This window comes from Prionailurus bengalensis, chromosome B2 (assembly GCF_016509475.1).
Source record: "Prionailurus bengalensis isolate Pbe53 chromosome B2, Fcat_Pben_1.1_paternal_pri, whole genome shotgun sequence".
Classification (NCBI taxonomy): domain Eukaryota; kingdom Metazoa; phylum Chordata; class Mammalia; order Carnivora; family Felidae; genus Prionailurus; species Prionailurus bengalensis.
In genome coordinates this window covers 132449955-132470532 of record NC_057349.1, presented here as the reverse complement: position 1 = coordinate 132470532, position 20578 = coordinate 132449955, and the positions used below count along the sequence as shown (strand labels likewise).

The 20578-nt window shown below is 39.7% G+C and overlaps 1 protein-coding gene across 2 annotated transcripts in view; it reads right to left on the bottom strand.

The window, feature by feature from the left end:
* Positions 1–19851: 19851 nt before the first annotated feature.
* ADGB (androglobin) overlaps positions 19852–20578 on the bottom strand; it is a 161608-nt gene continuing 160881 nt past the window's right edge. For both annotated transcript variants that reach the window (XM_043592553.1, XM_043592554.1), the window contains one exon: positions 19852–20480. In XM_043592553.1, the coding sequence (XP_043448488.1) occupies positions 20295–20480 (186 nt within the window). In that variant the 3' untranslated portion in view covers positions 19852–20294. The remainder of the gene's footprint in view (positions 20481–20578) is intronic.

Sequence of the window (20578 nt, the reverse complement as noted above, 5' to 3'; positions counted from 1 at the left end):
GAGGGGCTGACCGTGTTGTGCAGGCGAAAACCACGTGCCCCCAGAGTACTCTCTCAGAATCTTTTAGGGAATCCTTGACATTTAATTTTGGTCCACGTTATTTATGATCTTGTCTTCTCGTGGCTCTCAATCCTAGCTGCCCTTCAGAATCACCTAGGGAGCTTTTAAAAATCGCTGATGTTCAGGCTGTGAATAATTAAATCAGAACCTCTGGGGAGTGGATCCAGGTCGTCTGTATTTTTTTTTTTTTTTTTTAAGATTCTCAGGTAAGTACAAGGATCAGCCCAGGTTTAAAAACACTGCCCTAGTCTTTACTTTCCTAGCTTGAAAGATACGACCTGATACAAAATAGGAACTCAGCAGTGTTTGATGAATGAACAAATTAATAACAAGGAATGAAAAGCAGCCTGTGTCTAGTAAAAGAATCGATTCTTGCTTGGAGGCTGTGTGTGGGGGTGGGGGGGGTGGGGGGGGAGACCCAGACCCAGACCCAGACCCAGGACAGGAAGGAGTTGGAAGAGGGGAGGAATTTGAAATCTCCCAACTGATTAGGAAGAGAGGATGGCAGGGTTCCCTGTGTTTCAGCGAGTTAATGTGCCTGCAGAGCCTTGTTGAGCACACAGAGCATGTGGAACTTGGGGCACCCGGGAATGGTTGAAGCAGAGCATCAGGGTGCCACGTGTTGAGTGGGGACGGGACACAAACCCATCCAAGAGACTCAGGAACAAGATACCCATGCAGGGAGTCTCGGCACATCCGGTCTGCCACCCAAACTAGCAGGTGAACTCACTGAGATCAGAAGTAGTATATTTCTCAGACCCTTTCTGGAAAGTTTCCCCACACACCTGGAAGTGGACTGGCTTCTCAAGTGAGTGTAAACAGTAGGGCAACTGAAAGAAAAATTAAGGACAGAATTCAAGTTCAATGGGATTGCAAATAATTAAAACTCATGCAGTAAGTGTGGCACCAGACAGAGCCCTTCTGGGACAAGTGGATTGCTAAAAAGGAGCTAAGTGGTTAAGACATGCGCGGAATGAAAACAGGTCTCGGGTAGGACTAAGCTGGCCCTCAGGAATTGTATCTCCAGGCTTGAAGCTGACCAATTTTTCATAAACAGCGAAGATTGGTTCCTTTCTCATGTTTAGATTCAAAAGAGGATTAATAGCTTAGAGTTTCTGTCAATGCTTGAAGCAAAACAGTGTACCTTATTAGTCACTTCAGAATGACCTGCTTCATAATTCAGTGGTATCAGTTCTCTCCCCAGCTAACATTTCAAATATAACTGGCTCATTTAACACAATGGAATAGTTAGATAAATGTGGAAGCTCTTAGGTAAAAGTGGAAGGAAAAAAAAATTGTTTTTCTATCCTGGGTTGGGGGACAGGGCTTTGATGAGGTCTTGGACCCTCACAAATATTCCCTGATTTGACATTAAGAAGCCTTGCCCAGTCTCATAATTCTGTAATTCCCAGTCGACTGTTACAATGCATACTCTGAATGCTCAGATGATCTGAAGTTTCTCCTTCCTCCAACTTGAACCCAAGTGAGGCTTTGGAGATGAGAAAGATGGGTGGGAGCACAGGTGGCCCTCTCACTACTTTCTTACTTGCTAGTTGTCTTTTAATTGCTCTGAGGTTGGGGGTGAAGGGTTAGAGGGTGGCACAGTTGTCATCTGGTGCTGGTGACCTTGCAGACGCATTACATGTTTGAAGGTCTCCTGTGGGATGTCTGTTTGCAAGTCTTTGGAGGTCCTTTCTCTGGAGACGTGAAGCTCTCTCCAAATGGGAAATGCCTGTCACCTGTCATCTGGCAGTTGCCTGCAGCTTCTAGCTCAGTCTCTGCACTTTGGTGCTCCACCCCTCTCTTGGGTCATACGTGGCTCCAGGCATTCCCCATGGGTGACCTTTTTCTAGCTTATCTCAACCCAACTCCCCCAAAGGTTCATACTTCTTTTCTGACAAACTCAAGCCTTTGCCTTGCTTAAGTGAGGGGACACCCGGCTCATTCTCCTATAGGAGGCTTACACACATGTCCTCTGACCTTTAGACTTTTAAGCATATCTTGGAATTTGGTCCTCATGTTCCCTACATTCCCAGACACACAGAAACAACTCTCCACAAGTCTCCTTAAAAACCTTTCCACTTGGGCTTAAGGTAAGGGGCACCCATTCCTTTTCCCATGTTGGCAGGATCTAAGGAACGTAACTAACTCCAGATATGTCCTCCGTACCTTTCCATCTTAATCTCTCAAAAACTTGCAAGTGAGGTCGAGCATCTCACTTTAGAAGAGAGAGGTTGTTGGCACTTGTGGAAGTTTTAAAATATATTTATAATTTGTATTAACATCTCGCTTTGAAAAGCGGAAGTTAATTTCCTTACCCTTGTGTGTGGCTGGACTTAGGGGCTTATTTCTAGAAAATAGAACAGAAACAAAGTGATGAGATTTCCAAGATAAGGTCATAAAAAGGCATTGTAGCTTCCTTCTTGCTTCTTTTCTTTTTTGGATCACTTGCTGTGGGAGAAAACAGCTGCCGTATTGTGAGGACACTCACACAACCCCTGGAGAGGTCCATGTGGCAAGAAACTAAGCCTCCTGTCAACAGCCTTCTGGGTAAGCCACTTTAACAATGGATCTTCCGTCCTCAGTCAAGCCCTTGCCAACATCTTGTTTACAACCTCATGAGGGACCCTGAGCTAGAATCACCCACCTAAGTTGCTCCCAAATTTCTGGCCCACAGAAATTGTGGGATATAAGAAAAGTCATAGTGATGCTTTTGTTGCATTATCATGGACTATAAAATAGTAACTTCACCTTTTTAAAAAGAAATTAATGTTTATTTTTGAGAGAGAGACAGAGCATGAGTAGGGGAGGGGCAGAGAGAGAGGAGACGCAGAATCCAAAGCAGGCCCCAGGCTCTGAGCTGTCAGCACAGAGCTCGACGCGGGGCTCAAACCCACGAACCAGGAGATCATGACCTGAGCGAAAGTCGGTCACTTAACCGACTGAGCCACCCAGGCACTCCAGTAACTATGCCTTTTGAGAAGTACCAGGGAGAGTTGCACAGGGCAGAAGCTGGCAAGACCCCACCCATATCTCCAGAACTCTTAGCACTCCCCTCAGTTCTACTGCTTTTTTTTTTTTTTTTTTCCTGCAAGCCAAGTGAGAGTCTCTACCTGAGGGCTTCCTCTGGCCACAGGAGCCTACTGTCTTGAATGGTGGCCACACAACTACTGAGGAGTTCTTGCCTCCAGGAGCAGCTGTCCTCTGCTGATGGGAAGGGTTGGTGAATAATACCTCAGGAACCTCTCCGACTGTGTGGGGCAACTTTCCGATGTGTTCTCCACAGTAACTCAGGGGCTCCCAGTAGCACCTTGTCCACTGATGCCCCATATTGGCTTCTGTCCCTTTTGGGTCTCACTTTCCTACTCCATGGTGGAATGGGATCATTTCCCATATAAATCATTTGTACTTAAGTTCTGTCTCAGAGTCTGCTTCTGAGGAAACCCAACCCAGATCACGTCCCCTCTGCCCCATTACACCCTCTTGCCTTGGGGAAGACCGACGGAGCTGATGGGTGAGTTTGAGAAAAAGAATGGAGCATGGGTGACTCAGCCAAGGCTGGGCTCTCTCATCAGAGATAAGTGAATCAGGGTCAGGGTGCCCTGTCATCAAGAGGCCCACGGTCTCTGTGCATCCAATAACATGCTATCAGGGCACATTCTGCCTTCACACAGGGGGATATGAGATTTGGGGTTGGTGAGCTCAGGGGGAGTTAGATGTTTTAGGAAACCTGATGGTGGATGGAGATTAACCCATGCTTTCCAATCCTGTCCTTTTTCTCGAATAAACTGCTGATTCCTGCCACGATTCCTGTCTCTTTTCTCAAATTGTTTTAGTATTCAGTAAAAGTTAAGGACAACGATTTTTATTTGTTCCCTAAAACTTCAACTACTTGCAAAATATAGGAGGTGAAATGTGTAATTTGTGAGCATTTTCAAATAACCTGAAAAAATTAATTGTAGAATACTCTACCAAGTATCAGTTTTTTGTCTATACAAAGATTACTCAAGAATCTTTAGTAAGGCATCATTTTAAAAGTCCATCTCAGATAATCAAGCTCTACAAAAGACTGAAAAGGAAAAATAACATGGCAGGAAAACAGATTTGTAAGCCATACACACTTGTATCTAATACTGTTGGGAGAACTCTGGTATAGGGGTTCTAGAATGCTGTTGGGATTTTAGCTTCACAGAGTGCAATATCTCCTAGCTTAGTATGAATTTGTTTTTGGCACAGTGGGATGTCCTTAGTCATAAGCTTCTGGGTATTTTCTAGTCAAGATGGTATTTAGCATTTACTTTTTAGCTGCTTTAAGCTTAATTCCACTGCACTCCCACACATCCCCACTACCACTCCCTCCTTAGAAACAAATAATTATAAATTAAAGATACATTTTAAAATTGTAATAAAAAATATGTCGTTCACTCCAAATTTGACTTTTTTAAAAGAAAGGCAGAGAGAAAAGCACCGTAGAAACTAGAGCTGAATCTGGGGATATATCAGCTTCCAGGAAGACAAACAAGTGCTTGATTGTATAAGATGATGGAGACTAAACACACCCAGTAGACGAGAGAGAACCATAGCCAAAGTCATGGAGCTGGGGTGGCATCCTCCCTCCAGTAAGGAGACTGAGGAATCAACCTGCTCATTGTCAAGGGCGGTGACTTGTCCAAGCTGCATGATGGGAAGAACATAGTAGGACATCCACTGCCTGGGCCATGGCACCCACCAACTCCACGCACAGACTCTCACTGTCTCTGATATAATTGCTAGATAGGAGCACTGAACGATAGCAGAAGACCTGGGGCCCGTTGGGAGGAAGCTGTAAAACTGCCAGAAACGGAAGGAAGATGAAGGCACAGAGGGTTTCACTTCAGCTTGCAAACTGAAGTTTGAACATATGCAGGGAAAATGATTGCTAAGAAAGGCATCCCACAAAGCCAACATAGGAACTCAACGAGCTATTTTCAATAAAATACAAGCAATAGAACGCTCTGAATAGAATTACAGCATAACTGAGCTTAATATCCAGACGTTGTTCTAAGAACCTCACACGTATTGGATCATCTGATCAAGACAATAGCACCGCAAAAGAAGTAATATTATCCTCACTTTACCAATGAGAAAAACCAAGATACAGAGAAGTTTAGGGAGTAACACTAGGACATCTTTTCATGGAGAGTGCCAGAGTACGAAATTATAGATTGGAGCAATGAATTATGAAATTAAACGGAATAGAACAATAAATTATGAAATTTTAAAAGGACATAGAATAAAAATAGGTGGATATAAAAAACATTATAAATCTTGGCGGGGGCGGGGGCGGAAGATGGCCAAAGAAGTATTCCCAGTAGAGAATAAATTTCTCTGAGATATAGTTGAAGGATGATCCAGTGAAGACACACTGAGTCATTTTCCTGTAACTTGACATGGGCAAGATTAAAAAAAAAAAATCAGATGTATGAAGCAGATGTTAACAGTCATGGTGAATACACAGGGGGGATTCCAACTTGTATCTCATAGAAATCCCAAAAGCAGAAGCGTGAGAGAATGCCTGAGAAAAACCATTCCTAACCCTGTATAAACACTGTACCTAAAGAGACATCAGCTGGAAGGTCTCTAGAACCAGACGAAGATACATTACTCAGCTTGAAAGTATATACTGAGTGCTAATCAGGATGAACAGAAATAAACTCACACTACACACATTGAGTGGAATTGCAGAACGAGGGTAAAGATTATACCTTAAATGCAACCGGCGAGCAAAAAAAATCACACTGCATTTAAAAGAATTACAATTAGACTGAGGTCAGACTTATCAGCAAAAATAGATGCCAAACATCAGTGAAGCAATATCTTTAAATGCTTTGGGAAGTCGTCTGGCCAAGTCCCCTTTGTGGTCAACTTCTCTTACAAGGGTAATAAAAGGGCTAAGAAAGTTGGCCATGTGGCCTCTCACTGAAATAACTGGAGAAGGATGTATTTATTACTACAAGAAAAAAGTCATTCCAGAGGGAATAAGTAGAACTCCAGACAATGCAGTGAGCTGGGAAAAATTCTTTCAATATATCAGGAAAATCTGAATTGTGTGTATTCATGAGTTTTGCTAGTCTCTTGAAGTGCTGATGTATATGATAGCCTTCAAGTATACAGCCCCAAGTTTCTCTGAGAAAAGGAGGTCAGTTGCCTTGGTTTAAAGGTATAATCAATGGGGGTGCATGAGACTATATTAGGGGCAATAGGGACGGAGAAATACAAGTGTGTTCGAGCTTCTGGGTTTAGGGAAAGAGTGAGTAGTTTTGTCCTAAAGTCATGCCAGAATATGAAAGAGTGTAGTGAAGGGAAAAACTAGGAAAGCAAGTTTTCTTTACCTTAGTTTATAATACTAAGCACAAAGCCATGATAAATTTTTAAGTTTTGGAGAACAAAAATTCGGAACCAAATCTATGTGTGTCAGCATATACAGCATGCATCTGAACCAAAAGTCAAATATCTTTGTAGCATATATAATAATGACGCCATATAAATTCAATTGCAAAACAATACTGAACATACACTAACACTCATGTTACCATCACTTGATGAAAAGGAGATTAAAACTGTTATCTCACAACATCTTGTCCCCTGGCAAACTCTCCCCTTCCTGAAGGTAACCACTATTCTAATTTTGACACTATAGTTTAGTTTTGTCTTCAAACTTCATATTAATGAGACCATTTGCTATGCATTCTGTTGTGTGTTCATTCTTTTGTTCAGCATTAGATTTGTGATGTTTATTCATGTTGTTGGTTTGGATCCTACTGTCTATTCATTCGGAAGAAAATTCTATCTGGCTATCATCTGTTCATTTTGAAGTGATAGTATTTTACCTGGTATTAGTCAAGGTAACTTACATTTATGTTAGTAACGTGAGGGTAGTAAAAGAGTTACAACATCTCAGTGGATTAACACAGTGTTTATTTCTTGTTCATGCAAAGTCTTCCACAGGTCAGGGGAACCTCCATGGCTATTGTCCTTCCACATGTGACTCAGAGACCCAAGTTGCCAGGGTCTTATGGCTCTGACATTTAACACATGGCCCCCACACTTGCTGCCAACAGGGAAGCAAAGGATGTGAAAGCACAAAAGGACTGTTTTCTGCTCCAGCATGGAAGTGACACACGCGTCATGTGGACTCACATCCATTCGCCACAAACAGACACAGAGCCTTCTTTACCTGCCTGGAAGCTGGGAAGTCTAGGCAGGAGAGGAGAATTAGATATGGGGGGAAAGGGGGCATTCATGAGGTCCATCACACATACTTTAATAAAAAGAATTTTTAGATAGATCTAATATAAAGTATATGTTGCAATCATGGTAGGAAAAATATTGGTTACTCTTTTATGATAAACTAATGCTGGATGAAACCTATTTAAGCAAGATAAAGAATTCAGCTGCCATGACAACAAAAAAAGACAAATTTAATTACAAAATATGTTTAAATGTTTGTATATGAAGGAACACCATAAACAAAGTCAGATATATACAAAGTGAGATGTAAGTAATGTAAGCCTGGCTGAAAGTCGATTACGTACCTCCCCCAATCTTCCTTAGAACACCCTTCTCACACCTCTCCTCCACCTCCGCTCCTCAGTGAAGACACTAAACCTTCATGACATTATCACCTTTACGAAGAAGGAATTTTGTTTGCCCTCAAGTTGTTTCTTATTGTGTATGTAAATTCGATTTTATTGTCAATGAACCTTTTTTGATATCGTAGATTGGATTGGAAGAAATCATAATTTTCCCATTAAAATTGATATAAATATTTCCTTTCAATTTAATGACTTTCTACTTAATGGCATGGTTTGGGGTATGAATGGAAGTTGCCTAAACAAAGTATGGATGTATTAAGGAAATTTTGCATAATGATGCTCAAAGTTTTCCCTGGTCACTGAATAAGAAAAAGCAAGTTGCTGGGTGTTTTGTAAGTTATGATCTCTTTTTTATAAACATGATCTGGGATGATCCAGAATGACACTATTAGCTGTGATTCTGTCTGGGCTTATACAGAATATTAGTTATTAGTTTTAAGAGCCGGAGACACGATGCAAGGATCATGCACTGGCTCGATCGCCGGTTAACAGTAAAACCTTGGGCACATAACCCTTTACTCCTTAGCCACACTTTTCTTTTTAAACTGAATAGTCAGGATAATAATTGTTCTACTTCCCGAAGTGGTTCTGATGATTAAAGGAATCAATTAACTGTCAGATATAGTAGTTTAACTACACGTTGAAGTTATGGTTACTAGGTTTTTGGTTTTTTTGTTTTTTGTTTTTTAACATATCTGCATTGTCCAAGTTTGTGTAGAAAGGAACATGTAATAACTTTGTAACAAAATTAAAACAAATCTGTAAGGTCTGCTGAGCTTTTCAAAAGAATTTTTTTAATGTTTATTTATATTCGAGAGAGAGACAGAGTGTGGATCGGGGTGGGGCAGAGTGGGAGACACCGAATCTGAAGCAGCCTCCAGGTTCCAAGCTATCAGCCCAGAGCCCCACGCTCTGGGGCTCGAATCCTTGAACTGCGAAATCATGACCTGAGCCAAAGTCTGATGCTTAACTGAACCACCCCAGATGCCTCTCTTTATTTTTGAGTGAGAAAGAGAGCACATGCACGTGCACACATGAACGTGGGGGAGGGGCAGAGAGAGAAAGGGAGAGCGAGAATCCCAAGCAGGCCCCATGCTGGCAGCTCAGAGCCTAACCAAGGGTGAGATCTGACCTGAGCCAAAAACAAATCGGGGGCTCAACCGACTAAGCCATCCAGCCTCCCCAGAGTACTGGGATTTTAAATGACAAACGGAATAGGTGTATTTTTTTCACCTAAGTCATAAATACCTATGATTTATTGATTATTCCTTCTGTCTCATGTTGCATTTGTTCTCATCGTTTGAGAGAGGTGAGATGGTCATGAGAATACTTTAATGTGGAAACCCTGAGTGCATGACTTCCACTCCCCTGTCTAAACAGGGTTTGGTAAGGAAATTGGGAAGCTCCCGGAACTAGCATAGTAAACCTCTGTCCACTGCCACACCAGAGACAGAGGGGCCTTATGGGTAATGAGGGTTAAGGGAAAACAAACGAACACTGACCTAGACCTAGATTATCTACCCAGAGAGCATTCTGTGGTAGAGCGCAGTCTCTGTGTGAAGTACTCGAAGAACACTGAGCAAACAGGCCTCCTCTTCTTTGAAATATAAATAAACGCGTGTCTCCTAGCCATCGTGGGGAGGAGGTTGGATGGAAGGTGAAAATTAAAAGGGGAAGAAGAGCTAAGGGAAGGACATGGAATCACTGTAGATTTATAGATGTAGCTTTCATTCCTTGCTTTCTTCACACACAAAAAATTACATAACGAACTTTAATTTTGCTGGAAATCAACTTGCAACATCAAACTTGCTTCCCCTTGGCCTGCCTGGGTTTCGGTCCTCACGGATTAGGAGTTATTCTGGGTGTTCCATCAGTCAGCCATGGTTCTGAGGCTCGAGAATCATTTCACACTTCGACAGCTCTTTAACTGAAGCATCAAGTTACCTCATAATCAACTTGTCTCCACTGCGTGCTTCAAACACACAAAATTCCAGCCAAATTGAAATACAACAGATGGGAAAAGTCGCCTGGAAAGAAACACTAATGAAATAGTTTTACTTTCTCTTTGAAAGCTAGAATAATATACGGATTTTAAATCGCTCAGGTTGTGTTTCAAATCCTTGGGGTTTGGAACATGAGTATGCGGCTTAAAAATCCAAGCAGTTTGGGGCGCCTGGGTGGCTCAGTCGGTTGAGTGTCCGACTTCAGCTCAGGTCATGATCTCACAGTTCGTGAGTTCGAGCCCCGCATTGGCCTCTGTGCTGACGGCTCGGAGCCTGGAGCCTGCTTCAGATTCTGTGTCTCCCTCTCTCTCTGCCCCTTCCCTGCTCATGCTCTGTCTCTCTCTGTCTCAAAAATAAATAAACATTAAAAAATAATTAAAAAAAAATAAAAAATAAAAATCCAAGCAGCAATTAATGCTTCTTCCAAGTCTTTAAGGAAATGTCCCCATTTCAGATGGGTCTTTATCGGGGTCATCACGTGCCATAGCCTCTGCCCTAGGTACTGAGCTCCTGCTTGGGCATTGCACTACTCAGTGCTTGTGAAAGCAGCCGACGCTACAATTATCAGCCTAGTGCTCGTCAGTTCTGTTCCTACACAGGAACAAAGCAAGATAAATCTAGCTAGTCAGGATCATTCTCAGCAAACCCCAAATCCCAAGCTCCTCAAGCATGTAGTTAGCCTTCCGCGATAAGTATAATGCCACATGGAGGATATTGACATTGGTACAATCTACCAATCTTATTCATGTTTCCATAGCTTCATTCATATTCCTTTGTGTGCACATGTATTTAGTTCTATAGAATTTTATCACCTACTTTCACAATGACGAACACTTCCAACACCACAAGGGTACCTTGTCACACCTTTTTATAGTGAAAGCAGGCTCCCCTCTCCAAATCCTGGCCACCATGAACTTGTCCTCCATTTCTAAAATTTTGTCATTTCAACAATGTTATTATATAAATGGAATCATACACCACATAACCTTTTGGGGTTGGCTTTTTTCACTGAATACAATTTCTTAGAGATTTATGAAAGCTGTTACATGTATCCATTGTTCATTCCTTTGTATCGCTGAGAACTATTCCATGGTATATGTCTATCACTGTTTGTTTAAACATTCAACTGCTTAAGTGTATCGGGCTGATTCCAATTTGTGGCTATTGTGGATAAAGCCTCTATGAATTTTCATGTAGAAGTTTTTAGGTGAACGAAGTTTTTATTTTCTGAGGTAAACATCTAAGAGTTCAGTTGCTGAGTCATACAGTAGTTGCATGTTTAGTCTTTTTGAGGAACTACCAAATTTGCCAGAGTGACTGTGCTGTTTTATATTACTCCTGGCAATATATGAGTAACCCAGCTTCTTGTTATCCTCGTCAGAATTTGATATCGTCGATATTTTTTTAGCCATCTGATGGGCATACAATAATATTTCATTGTGGTCGTAATTTGTATTTCCCTGATTGTTAATGATGTGTTGTGCTGATTTGCTGTCTCTCTTTCCTCTTCTGTGATGTCTCTTCAATGTCATTTGCCCATTTTCTGTTACTTTTTGCTTACTGTTGAATTTTGAGTTACTTATGTATTTTAGATACTGGTTCTTTGTCAGACGCGTGGTTTGCAGATATTTTCTCTCATATTTTATCTTCTTATGATGTACTGCAGTGCAAGTTTTTAATTTTGATCAAGCACAATTTATTGAATTTTCCTCTTTCGGGGTTGTGATTTAGATGTCAAGTCTAAAACTCTTTGCCAAAAATCCCAAAGATTTTATCCTATATTTTTTCTAAAAGTTTTATAGTTTTATGTTTCCATGTTAAATTCGTGGTCCATTTTGACTTAAGATTTATCGGAGACAGCAGGTCTATGTTGAAGTTATTTTCTTTTGCTTTCTTTTGTTTTCTTTTTCTTTTTTTTTCTTTTTCTTTGTTTGTTTGTTTGTTTATGGATGTCCATTCTCTCCAGAACCATTTGTTGCAATGTTATCTTTCCTCCATTGATGTGGTTTTGAATTTTTTGCATCTTGGTCAAAAATCAACTGGGTGCGTTTGTGTGAATCTCTGTGTGGCATCTCTGTTCTATTGATCTATGGTCTATCAGACTGACAATATCTCATTGTTTTGATCACAATAGCTGGAGTGTTTGCCTTATATTGGGTATAGTAATTTTCCTCTTCACTATTTCAGCTGCTCTAGGACTTGTGACCTAGAGAATATTGGGCATGTGGGGACAAAGAGGCTTCCTTGACCAGGTATCAGCTATGGCAGGGTCCCTTCACTAAACAACCGGGTATTTAAGTGAAAGGGGGGAATCCCAGGCCTGATGAAGGATAATGCTTCCGCCAGCTGCTTGTTTGTTATGGGTCTCAGCTGATTATCCTTGCCAGTGGTGTCAGCTCACCTGTGGTTGGAGAGATTGCCATTCTAACAGGGAGAAAAATGAACCTACCCCTGACTGCTTTTGCTAATTTGGTGATCAGAAAACAATGGGTCTGGGTGGTCTTCCTCTGTAGGGTGGGGAGAAGAAAGATGCCCTGCTGCTGGGCTGTTCTCCAGTCCTGGAGTCCAAAATCAGCTCATCTCCTTACCACTTTCCAGAGTCTTCCTTTGGTTGTCTGGGGCAGCATTTTCAGAGTTTATCGTTGTGTGTAGTGGAGAGGAGCAAGGATAAGGTCAGGAGTCAGGGCCTATCACATAGATATTTTTAAATGACAATAGATAAGCAGCTACTTATTTCAATAAAGAAGATACTGGTATATCAAGAGTGGTGCTCGACTCTTTGTGCAGAATCGGACAGAAATTTCAGAGCCTGGAAGATGCGTGCCATATCCCCAATTAACTGATGTTCTTATTCTTTATTAAAATGCTTAAACTTTTTTTCTTTTCTTTTCTTTTTTTTTCCCCCTTTGACAAAAATAGAGTCTGGGCTAAATTCCAATTTGAATAAGTACACTGATCTTCCAAATTCCCTTGGCAGTGTAAATCACACGCAGTTTTCCTCATGTTCTGTCTTTAGTGGAACAGGATGGCTGTGCGCACTGAGATAGATGCCGAGTTCTACTGAGAGCTGCCTGGAGATGAGACACCTTTCAATTAAGTATCCCACCAGATTTACAATATTACCAGAGCCTACAAACTGTGTACTTGAATCAGCACTCTGTTTTTCTCCCTGATTGAAACCCGCTTATTTTCCTTGCCATTGTTTTCGAATCTGTTTGATACTTTTATGAAAATAAAGAGATCTGTTTGCTGAAAAAAAAATCATGTTGACATTTCCAAGTGCAACATTTGGATGAGTGTACTAGCTCCTGCCAATGAATCTGCACGTACCTCTGTGCTTTACCCTCCCACATGGTAGTTCTATGGAGGAAAGAATCTCCACCTTTATTTCTCAATTGAACACCTTCTCTTTGCTCTTATGTCCCTTTTAAAAAACTGGTGGCCCAAAGCGCTGACACCATACAGTATTTTGTATTTAGATACCATTCTATTTTTTTCCCCAAAAGATAGAATCTTAAAAACATAGAATTCACAAGATGTCCAACTCAATCTTTTTAAGGACAAATTTAAATCAATTTACATTGTATTTTAGAACTTTCAGGGAAATTTATTTCATGATATCTTTTGCAGATACATTCTAATATTGAATAGCTTTATTTATAAGAGCATTTCTGCAAGTATTAGAGGCCTTGAGACACTCTTAAAAGAAAAAAAATAATATGCAGTAGGAGAAAGTATTTTACTATTTTACTATCCCTTATGCTAATTAAAAATTGAAAATAACTTTCTAGAGCAGTAATTGTTAGAATTTTATGGATTGCAGACACTAATAATCTGATTAAAACTACATATTTCACCAAAAGAAGATATATATAATTGCAGGATACTCAGGGGTCACCAAAACCCACCCAAAGCCCCCAGATTAAGAACACTTGCTCTGAAAGGTAAGTAAAGTTTCTCTGAGAACTTCTGAAGTATCTCTTCTAAATTTTAGAATCCACCAAATGGGATGTAATTCAAGGAGGAGAATCTAAAATAAAATTTGAGTGGATCAATTATGATTCTTTGGTTATATTTAACAGAAGCAGATTCTGATTAACTTAAGAAGAAATCAAGTCACTGGAGATATTGTCTGAGTAATTCATAGATTTGAAGAAAAACCCAGACCAGAAATGACATCAAGTCTTTGGCAGACACTAAGGTAATGGGCAGTCTCTCTGAGAGGTTCATAATGACTCAGCTTCAACTCTTTTGTTACTACTACCAAAAGGGATTCAGGGTAGGCAGAAAAAAATAAGAAATACCCATTATAGAATCCATGGACTTCTGAGAAGTTAAGAATGGAAACTACTGTTATCCTTTATCTTCACTGACATTTAATATTTTCATTATGGCCACAATTATACTCTTACTTCATATTAATTTATGTCTGCATATATATCTAGATGAATTTTGAGGAACCAAGATATAAAACCTGGTCAGCCTCCAAGAAGGATATACTTTCAAACAACCTCTTCACGTGTGGCCAAAGAGTGTAACAGACAAGAAGACATTCTGAGAAGATGGAACCAGGGGCCATGGACATCAACTGAACAGAGAAGTCTTGTCAGAGTACAAAATCAGACCTAATCATGGACTTCAAGGACCAAGAAGCAGGGACCTTCATGATGTCTACACTGAGTCACTGTGGAGGGTGTGTGTCTTCCATTCTCGTTTCTGAACGAGAGAGCTGAGTGATCCATACATTGCATGTTGGGCTTGTGTTAGAGTAATGGACCAAAATCAAAAGAGAATTCTCCTTTGGCCAAAGACATCAGTAAAAGGCAGGTACTGGCAACAATTTGGAATATTCTCATTTTAATTGCATGAACATAATGAGCTCCCTGGCTGCTTTAGTGGTATATGAATTAAGATCCCCTCTGGAAAACAAAACTGTCTTGACAAAACTATGATACGTGTCTTCTGTGAACATGGCAGAATACTATTGGTGACAACCTGCCATCTGGTATTATCACAGTCTCTTAAAGGGTGTGAATATTTTTTCAGGTTCTATAAACTATATTTTTCAATATTTTCACATGATGGCCAATCTGATACATTTTTGTAAATGATCATAAGCATTGCTGTAGACCCATTTTAACATCAGCCTAATAGCCCACATGATGTGAAATAGAGCAGTTTATTCCATTGTAATCTACTGAAACCCTACTCTGTGAGGTTTTATGCTATAATTTGTGGGTGATTAAAATGCATAATATATGACAATTACAATTTAGTCCTTGCACTCAAGGAGAGTATAACCCATTATATAACAGAGAGATGAAATCTTTATTCAGAGTATTAGAAATGTTCTTAATGTGACAAGCTAATTAAACAGTAGTAGCACAATATAAGAAATAAAGCTTATCATCCAAATTTGAAGCATCCAGATTTCTGAAGGCCAAGAGTTACTGAAATCTGCAAATGATATGTGAGCATCTCATGAGGAATTTTTACTTCCCTTCAGGACATTTTTCTGTTATATCTGTAAACCACAAATGAATTTTTGGATTTTCCCCTGCTTTCTTCCTCTTTGTCTTTATGGAACTGGAGATTATTTAAGTGTTGATAAATGGAGAGTAAATATAAGCACTCTGTATGAATCATTAAATTGGAAAGCAGCTTTTCAATCCAAGTTGACTATTTTTTGTTTTTCAAGTAGGCTTCATGCCCAGAGCGGAGCTTGAACTCATGGCCCTGAGATCAAGACCTGAAATGAGATCAAGAGTCGGATGTTTGGGACGCCTGGATGGCTCAGTTGGGTAAGAGTCTGACTCTTAATCTTGGCTCAGTCCATAACCTCAGGGTCATGAGATCGAGCCCCCGCCCAGTGTGGAGCCTGCTTAAGATTCTCCCTCTCCTTCTGCCCCTTGCTTATGTGCTCTCTCTCGCTCTCTCTCTCTCTCTCTCTCTCTCCAAATAAATAAATAAATAAATAAAGAGTTGGATACTTAAGTGTCTGAGCCCCCAGACACCCCCAAGTTGACTATTTTAAATACTGTTTCCATGCAGTCTTTTTTTTTCTTTTAATATGAAATTTATTGTCAAATTGGTTCCATACAACACCCAGTGCTCATCCCAACAGGTGCCCTCCTCAATGCCCATCACCCACTTTCCCCTCCCTCCCACCCCCCATCAACCCTCAGTTTATTCTCAGTTTTTAAGAGTCTCTTATGGTTTGGCTTATTTTAATAGTTAATGGCTTCAGACGATTTGCTATGGCAATGATGGTCTTAGACAAAACTATGTTTGCCAAAGGTTGTTTTCCACACATTATGTTGTAAAATATGCAGACTTTGGGCACATGCTACTCCAGAAGTAACAGTTAAAAACTGGCTAAGTTCATGAAAAAATACATGGAAATTTCAAAGTTCCTACAGAAAAAAATACATGCAAACAATTTTGTATATAATTAATTGTATAACAATATAACCATTAATTCATCATTAATCAAATAGTCCTTGATTAGGTTGTATCTAATATGATTTTGGCCATTTGCACAAGTTTAAACTAATATTCTTAGTGAAAATAGCATGTAAATTTTCTTTTCAAACCTGTAAAATATTATAGAGATATTAACCAACTGAGCCCAGTTTCAACAATGAGCTATATTGATTTATATTATTATTATTATTATTATCTGATGTCTTTCTATGTAAAATAGTAATTTGGAATCTTTTCTACAAAAGCAAACAATATTTTTTACAAATTTTCTTTATATCTTTATAAATATATCAACCACCCACAGTGGAATGAAAGAGATATTCATATGCTATCTGTATTGGTGATTCTGAAATCAATGGTTTGATAAACATAGAAAATAGTGTCATTGTATTATATGCCAGATGGGAAAAGGATTTTTTTAGAATTAATAAAACGTATTAAAAGTGCTTGATTTATTTGGATAAACTTAGATTTGTTTAAAGCTATGGATTGAAATTATTATACATGGTAATTTGTTATATGGGTTCACTTAAAAAATAAATCATACTGTCTGTTGATGCTGCCCTCTGTGCCTGTACCAAAAACAAGGATGTTTAGCCTAAAGTTCTGAGCACATGCAAAGTCTTCAATATGTAATGGAACTATTCCGTGAAAACACACCTGTGGTTGGAAACTATTTTATCTAAATCAAGATGAATAGACTGTTTCATAGTTGATTGGACAAAAAATGTTGCACCAGCTTAAAACAAGTTTCTTTCATAATGTTAATTTCAGAAATGTCCTGTGAAGGCCATTGAAAACTTTCATTAGTCTGTTATAAATGCTCCCACCTGGAAGATGACCCAGGGCACACAGTTGCTTCTCAGAGGCAATTCCCTTATATATGGCTCTTGTCACTTCCCCCACTACTTTCCATTTTCCAAGAGGCAGTGGTTGGCTAGGGTTTCTTTTGAACAAAACTGAGACACAAGGTAAACATCAATTAACGAGTGTCAGAAAATCATGCAACATTTTTTTTAATGTGTAAAAATAGTCTATATGTAACAGAGGGCTCAGAGACCAGAAGTCAGTGTTTTTTGTTTTTGAAAACTTGATTTCTAAAACCTAGTTAAAAGTTTATGGAAGTTGTCAGCAATTTTCTGATCCATTTAAATGAAGACCGTCCTTTGTTACATTTCAGAAAACACTGTAACGCACACTGTGATTTTGCAAAAGGGAAAACCACAATCCTACTCTTCGGTGGAGGTGTTGGAGACCCTGAGGTGTTAAATTGCTCTTATAACGATGTTTCATAGTCACTAGAGTTGCACCCTGGGGATTATTACTATTGACTCAGAGGCAGGCCTGTGACTGCAGAAGAGAAAATTGTTTTCTCTGCTCTTACAAGAGCCCCTGAGATAGGGGGAGGAGGGTTGACCTTAAAGTACTTGAGGGCATAGAAAGAGGTAGATGGCAGGAGAATATGGAGAAAGAAACTGAATGAGAGGCCATCCATGTGTCAAAGACAATGATCTAAGGATTGTAGGAACTATGAGATGTTTCGTATCTATACCCTGGTTAACTCGATCAACACAATGGAGGGTACTTATCTAGCTATGTATTCTAATGGAGTTACTTATTAACCAAGATCCACAGACATTACTATCTTCAGCTTCTCATTAATATTTACTGATCTTCTATATGGAGATGATCTCAGTGGGGAGAATATTTAGGAAATATGTGGGGGCATTTGGGGTTGTCCCAATAATGGTAGAGAATTACTGCTATTTACTGATTGAAGGCTAAGGATGTTAGCTATCCCTCAGCATTTGAAAGAGTCACATACAACAGAGAATTCTCTTACCTCTATATGAGTTGAATGGCCCATCATTCACATAGTCTAAAGGTAAGATAATGACCCGAGAACCTAATTTGTAAGATACAGAAAGCAAAGGTATTTTTTGCACAGATTTAAAGTTCACTGAATATTTCACGGATGCAGCAGTTGCATACACTAAGGGCGTGGTTATCTTTGAAAATTTACCAACCTTGTTCACCATTTTGGAAAATGTATCACCAATGGCAACCCCATTCCAAAAATTTGAGTGACAATTACAAACCACCTGTAAGTCAGTCTGCGTGCATTTGTATCTACTGCGTTGTCAGTGATTCCAAGCATAGGAATGAACATCGCACCTCGTGTCCTGTGTCCCATGTGCTTCCAGTGTAGTCACTCCGAACTTGTACACAGTAATATGTATAATGTCTTATTACAAAATGATTTCCTTCGTTTTTCCTTCTTTTTAAAGGACAGGTGTTATATTTCTTTTTTATTTACTAGGAAATAATTTGTTAAATCTATCATCATGCTACCTCTTTTCTGTTTTTACCACTTTTTCTTGTATGGAAAAGATCTGGAAACAAAGTAAATATCCTTCAAAGAAGAATTAGCTGAGTCGATTATGATATATTTGTGCCAGGGAATATTTCACAACAATCAAAAAGAATGAATTACTGGGCCACCTGGGTCGCTCAGTCAGTTGAGTGTCCAACTTTGGCTCAGGTCATGATCTCACGGTTCCTGGGTTTGAGCCCTGCATTGGGTTCCCTGATGTCAGCGCAGGGCCCACTGTGGATCCTCTGTCTCCCACTCTCTGTCCCTCCCTCGCTCATGCTCTCTCTCAAAAATAAGCAAATAAATGTTAAAAAGAAAGGTTTTAAAACAGAATGAATTACTTTTGTCTCAAAGAGGTTTTGTAATCCTTGGGAAGAAAAATCAAGATATGGTGAAGCATGTAAAATAAAATGCCATTTTGTAAAAATAGGCCATGATATAATATAAAATATTGATGTGTGATTATATGAGATGAATGACAAACATGGAAACATTTATACCAGGTTGTTATCATGTATTATTTCGCTGGGCTGGCAGAGCATAGGGTCATGAAGGAGAGTTTAGGCAAAGAATAATAGAGAGAAAATGCATGTGCTCGCACATTTAAGTAAAACTGCATATATATGTATAGAGAGAGAGCTGAACATTTTAATACTAAAGATTTAAATACATGAAAAAAGGAGGAACACCTATCAAAGTGGAAAAGCTATGACTGATTAAAAAATACTGTTGGGAGTTTTCATCTGAGAAAGTCATGAATTCAAAGTGTGCTTTTGGGAGCAGTTCATTTCCTATCACGTGCCTCGGTGAATGCACTCACTTCAGTTTTCTATAACTGGTGTAGGGGCGCCTGGGTGGCGCAGTCGGTTAAGCGTCCGACTTCAGCCAGGTCACGATCTCGCGGTCCGTGAGTTCGAGCCCCGCATCAGGCTCTGGCCTGATGGCTCAGAGCCTGGAGCCTGTTTCCGATTCTGTGTCTCCCTCTCTCTCTGCCCCTCCCCCGTTCATGCTCTGTCTCTCTCTGTCCCCAAAATAAATAAACGTTGAAAAAAAAAAAATTTATAACTGGTGTACAGAACATGTTCTGGGTCTTACAAAAAACACGAGGCTGGGACACGTGACAAGGGATGCGTCTGCGATCACACTCCCTAAGTCTGGGTGACCTGGCCTGTGAGGATTCAGAGTTCGCGCTTAACTGCTGTGAGCTTAACCCACAACAGATTTTGCCCAATGAAGGACGTTTTTGGAAGTTCAGTTTAAAAAAAAAAAAAAAAAAAAAAAGCACAAGACTGAAGCATATTTTAAAAATATTTTAAAGTCTTTCAAGTTAGAAACAAAATTTCCTGTAAGAACCGTAGCTATTTTCCTCATCGTTGAATTTTTTCAAATGCAATCCTGTTAGCCCATTTCTGATCTTGTTTTACTACTTGCTGAAAATGCAGCAATTCAGAGGGAGACACGTACATTGTATTGCATTCTAAATATGTTGAGGCAATTTTTATTGAAATTAGAGAAACCTAAACTCTAATGATTACTCAAACAATAGGTTTCTGGGAAAACAACAACAACAACAAATGAACCATAAAATGCAGAAACTAGTTCTGAGAAGGAAAACTTCTATTTTCTATTGGCCTAATACCTTATCAACAGGAAAGGTTATAGATCACTAAAAAAAAAAAAAAATAAACAAATAAAGGGATTTTCCTCTTCAGAAGAAGGTGAGTTTTGAGCTCCTTCTGGTTACTTCTTCTTTCCTTTCTTCTTTTCCCGTGTGTCAGGAACCAGCGTCCTCTTTTCTGTCTCCGCCCGACTTGCTGCTTCCTCCGCAGCCAGAGCTTCCAATCTTAGGCGCTCAGCTTCCAGCAACTTCTTTCTATACTCTTCCCGGACACCGAAGATCTTCTGCCGGGCTTCATCTAAGGAGTCCTATTCCAAAACAAAACCTCAAGCAATTAAGGTTTACTGATAAAGAGAGAAAAAATTTTTTGAAAGCAATCCCTTTATCCCTCCCTTATGCCCATAGC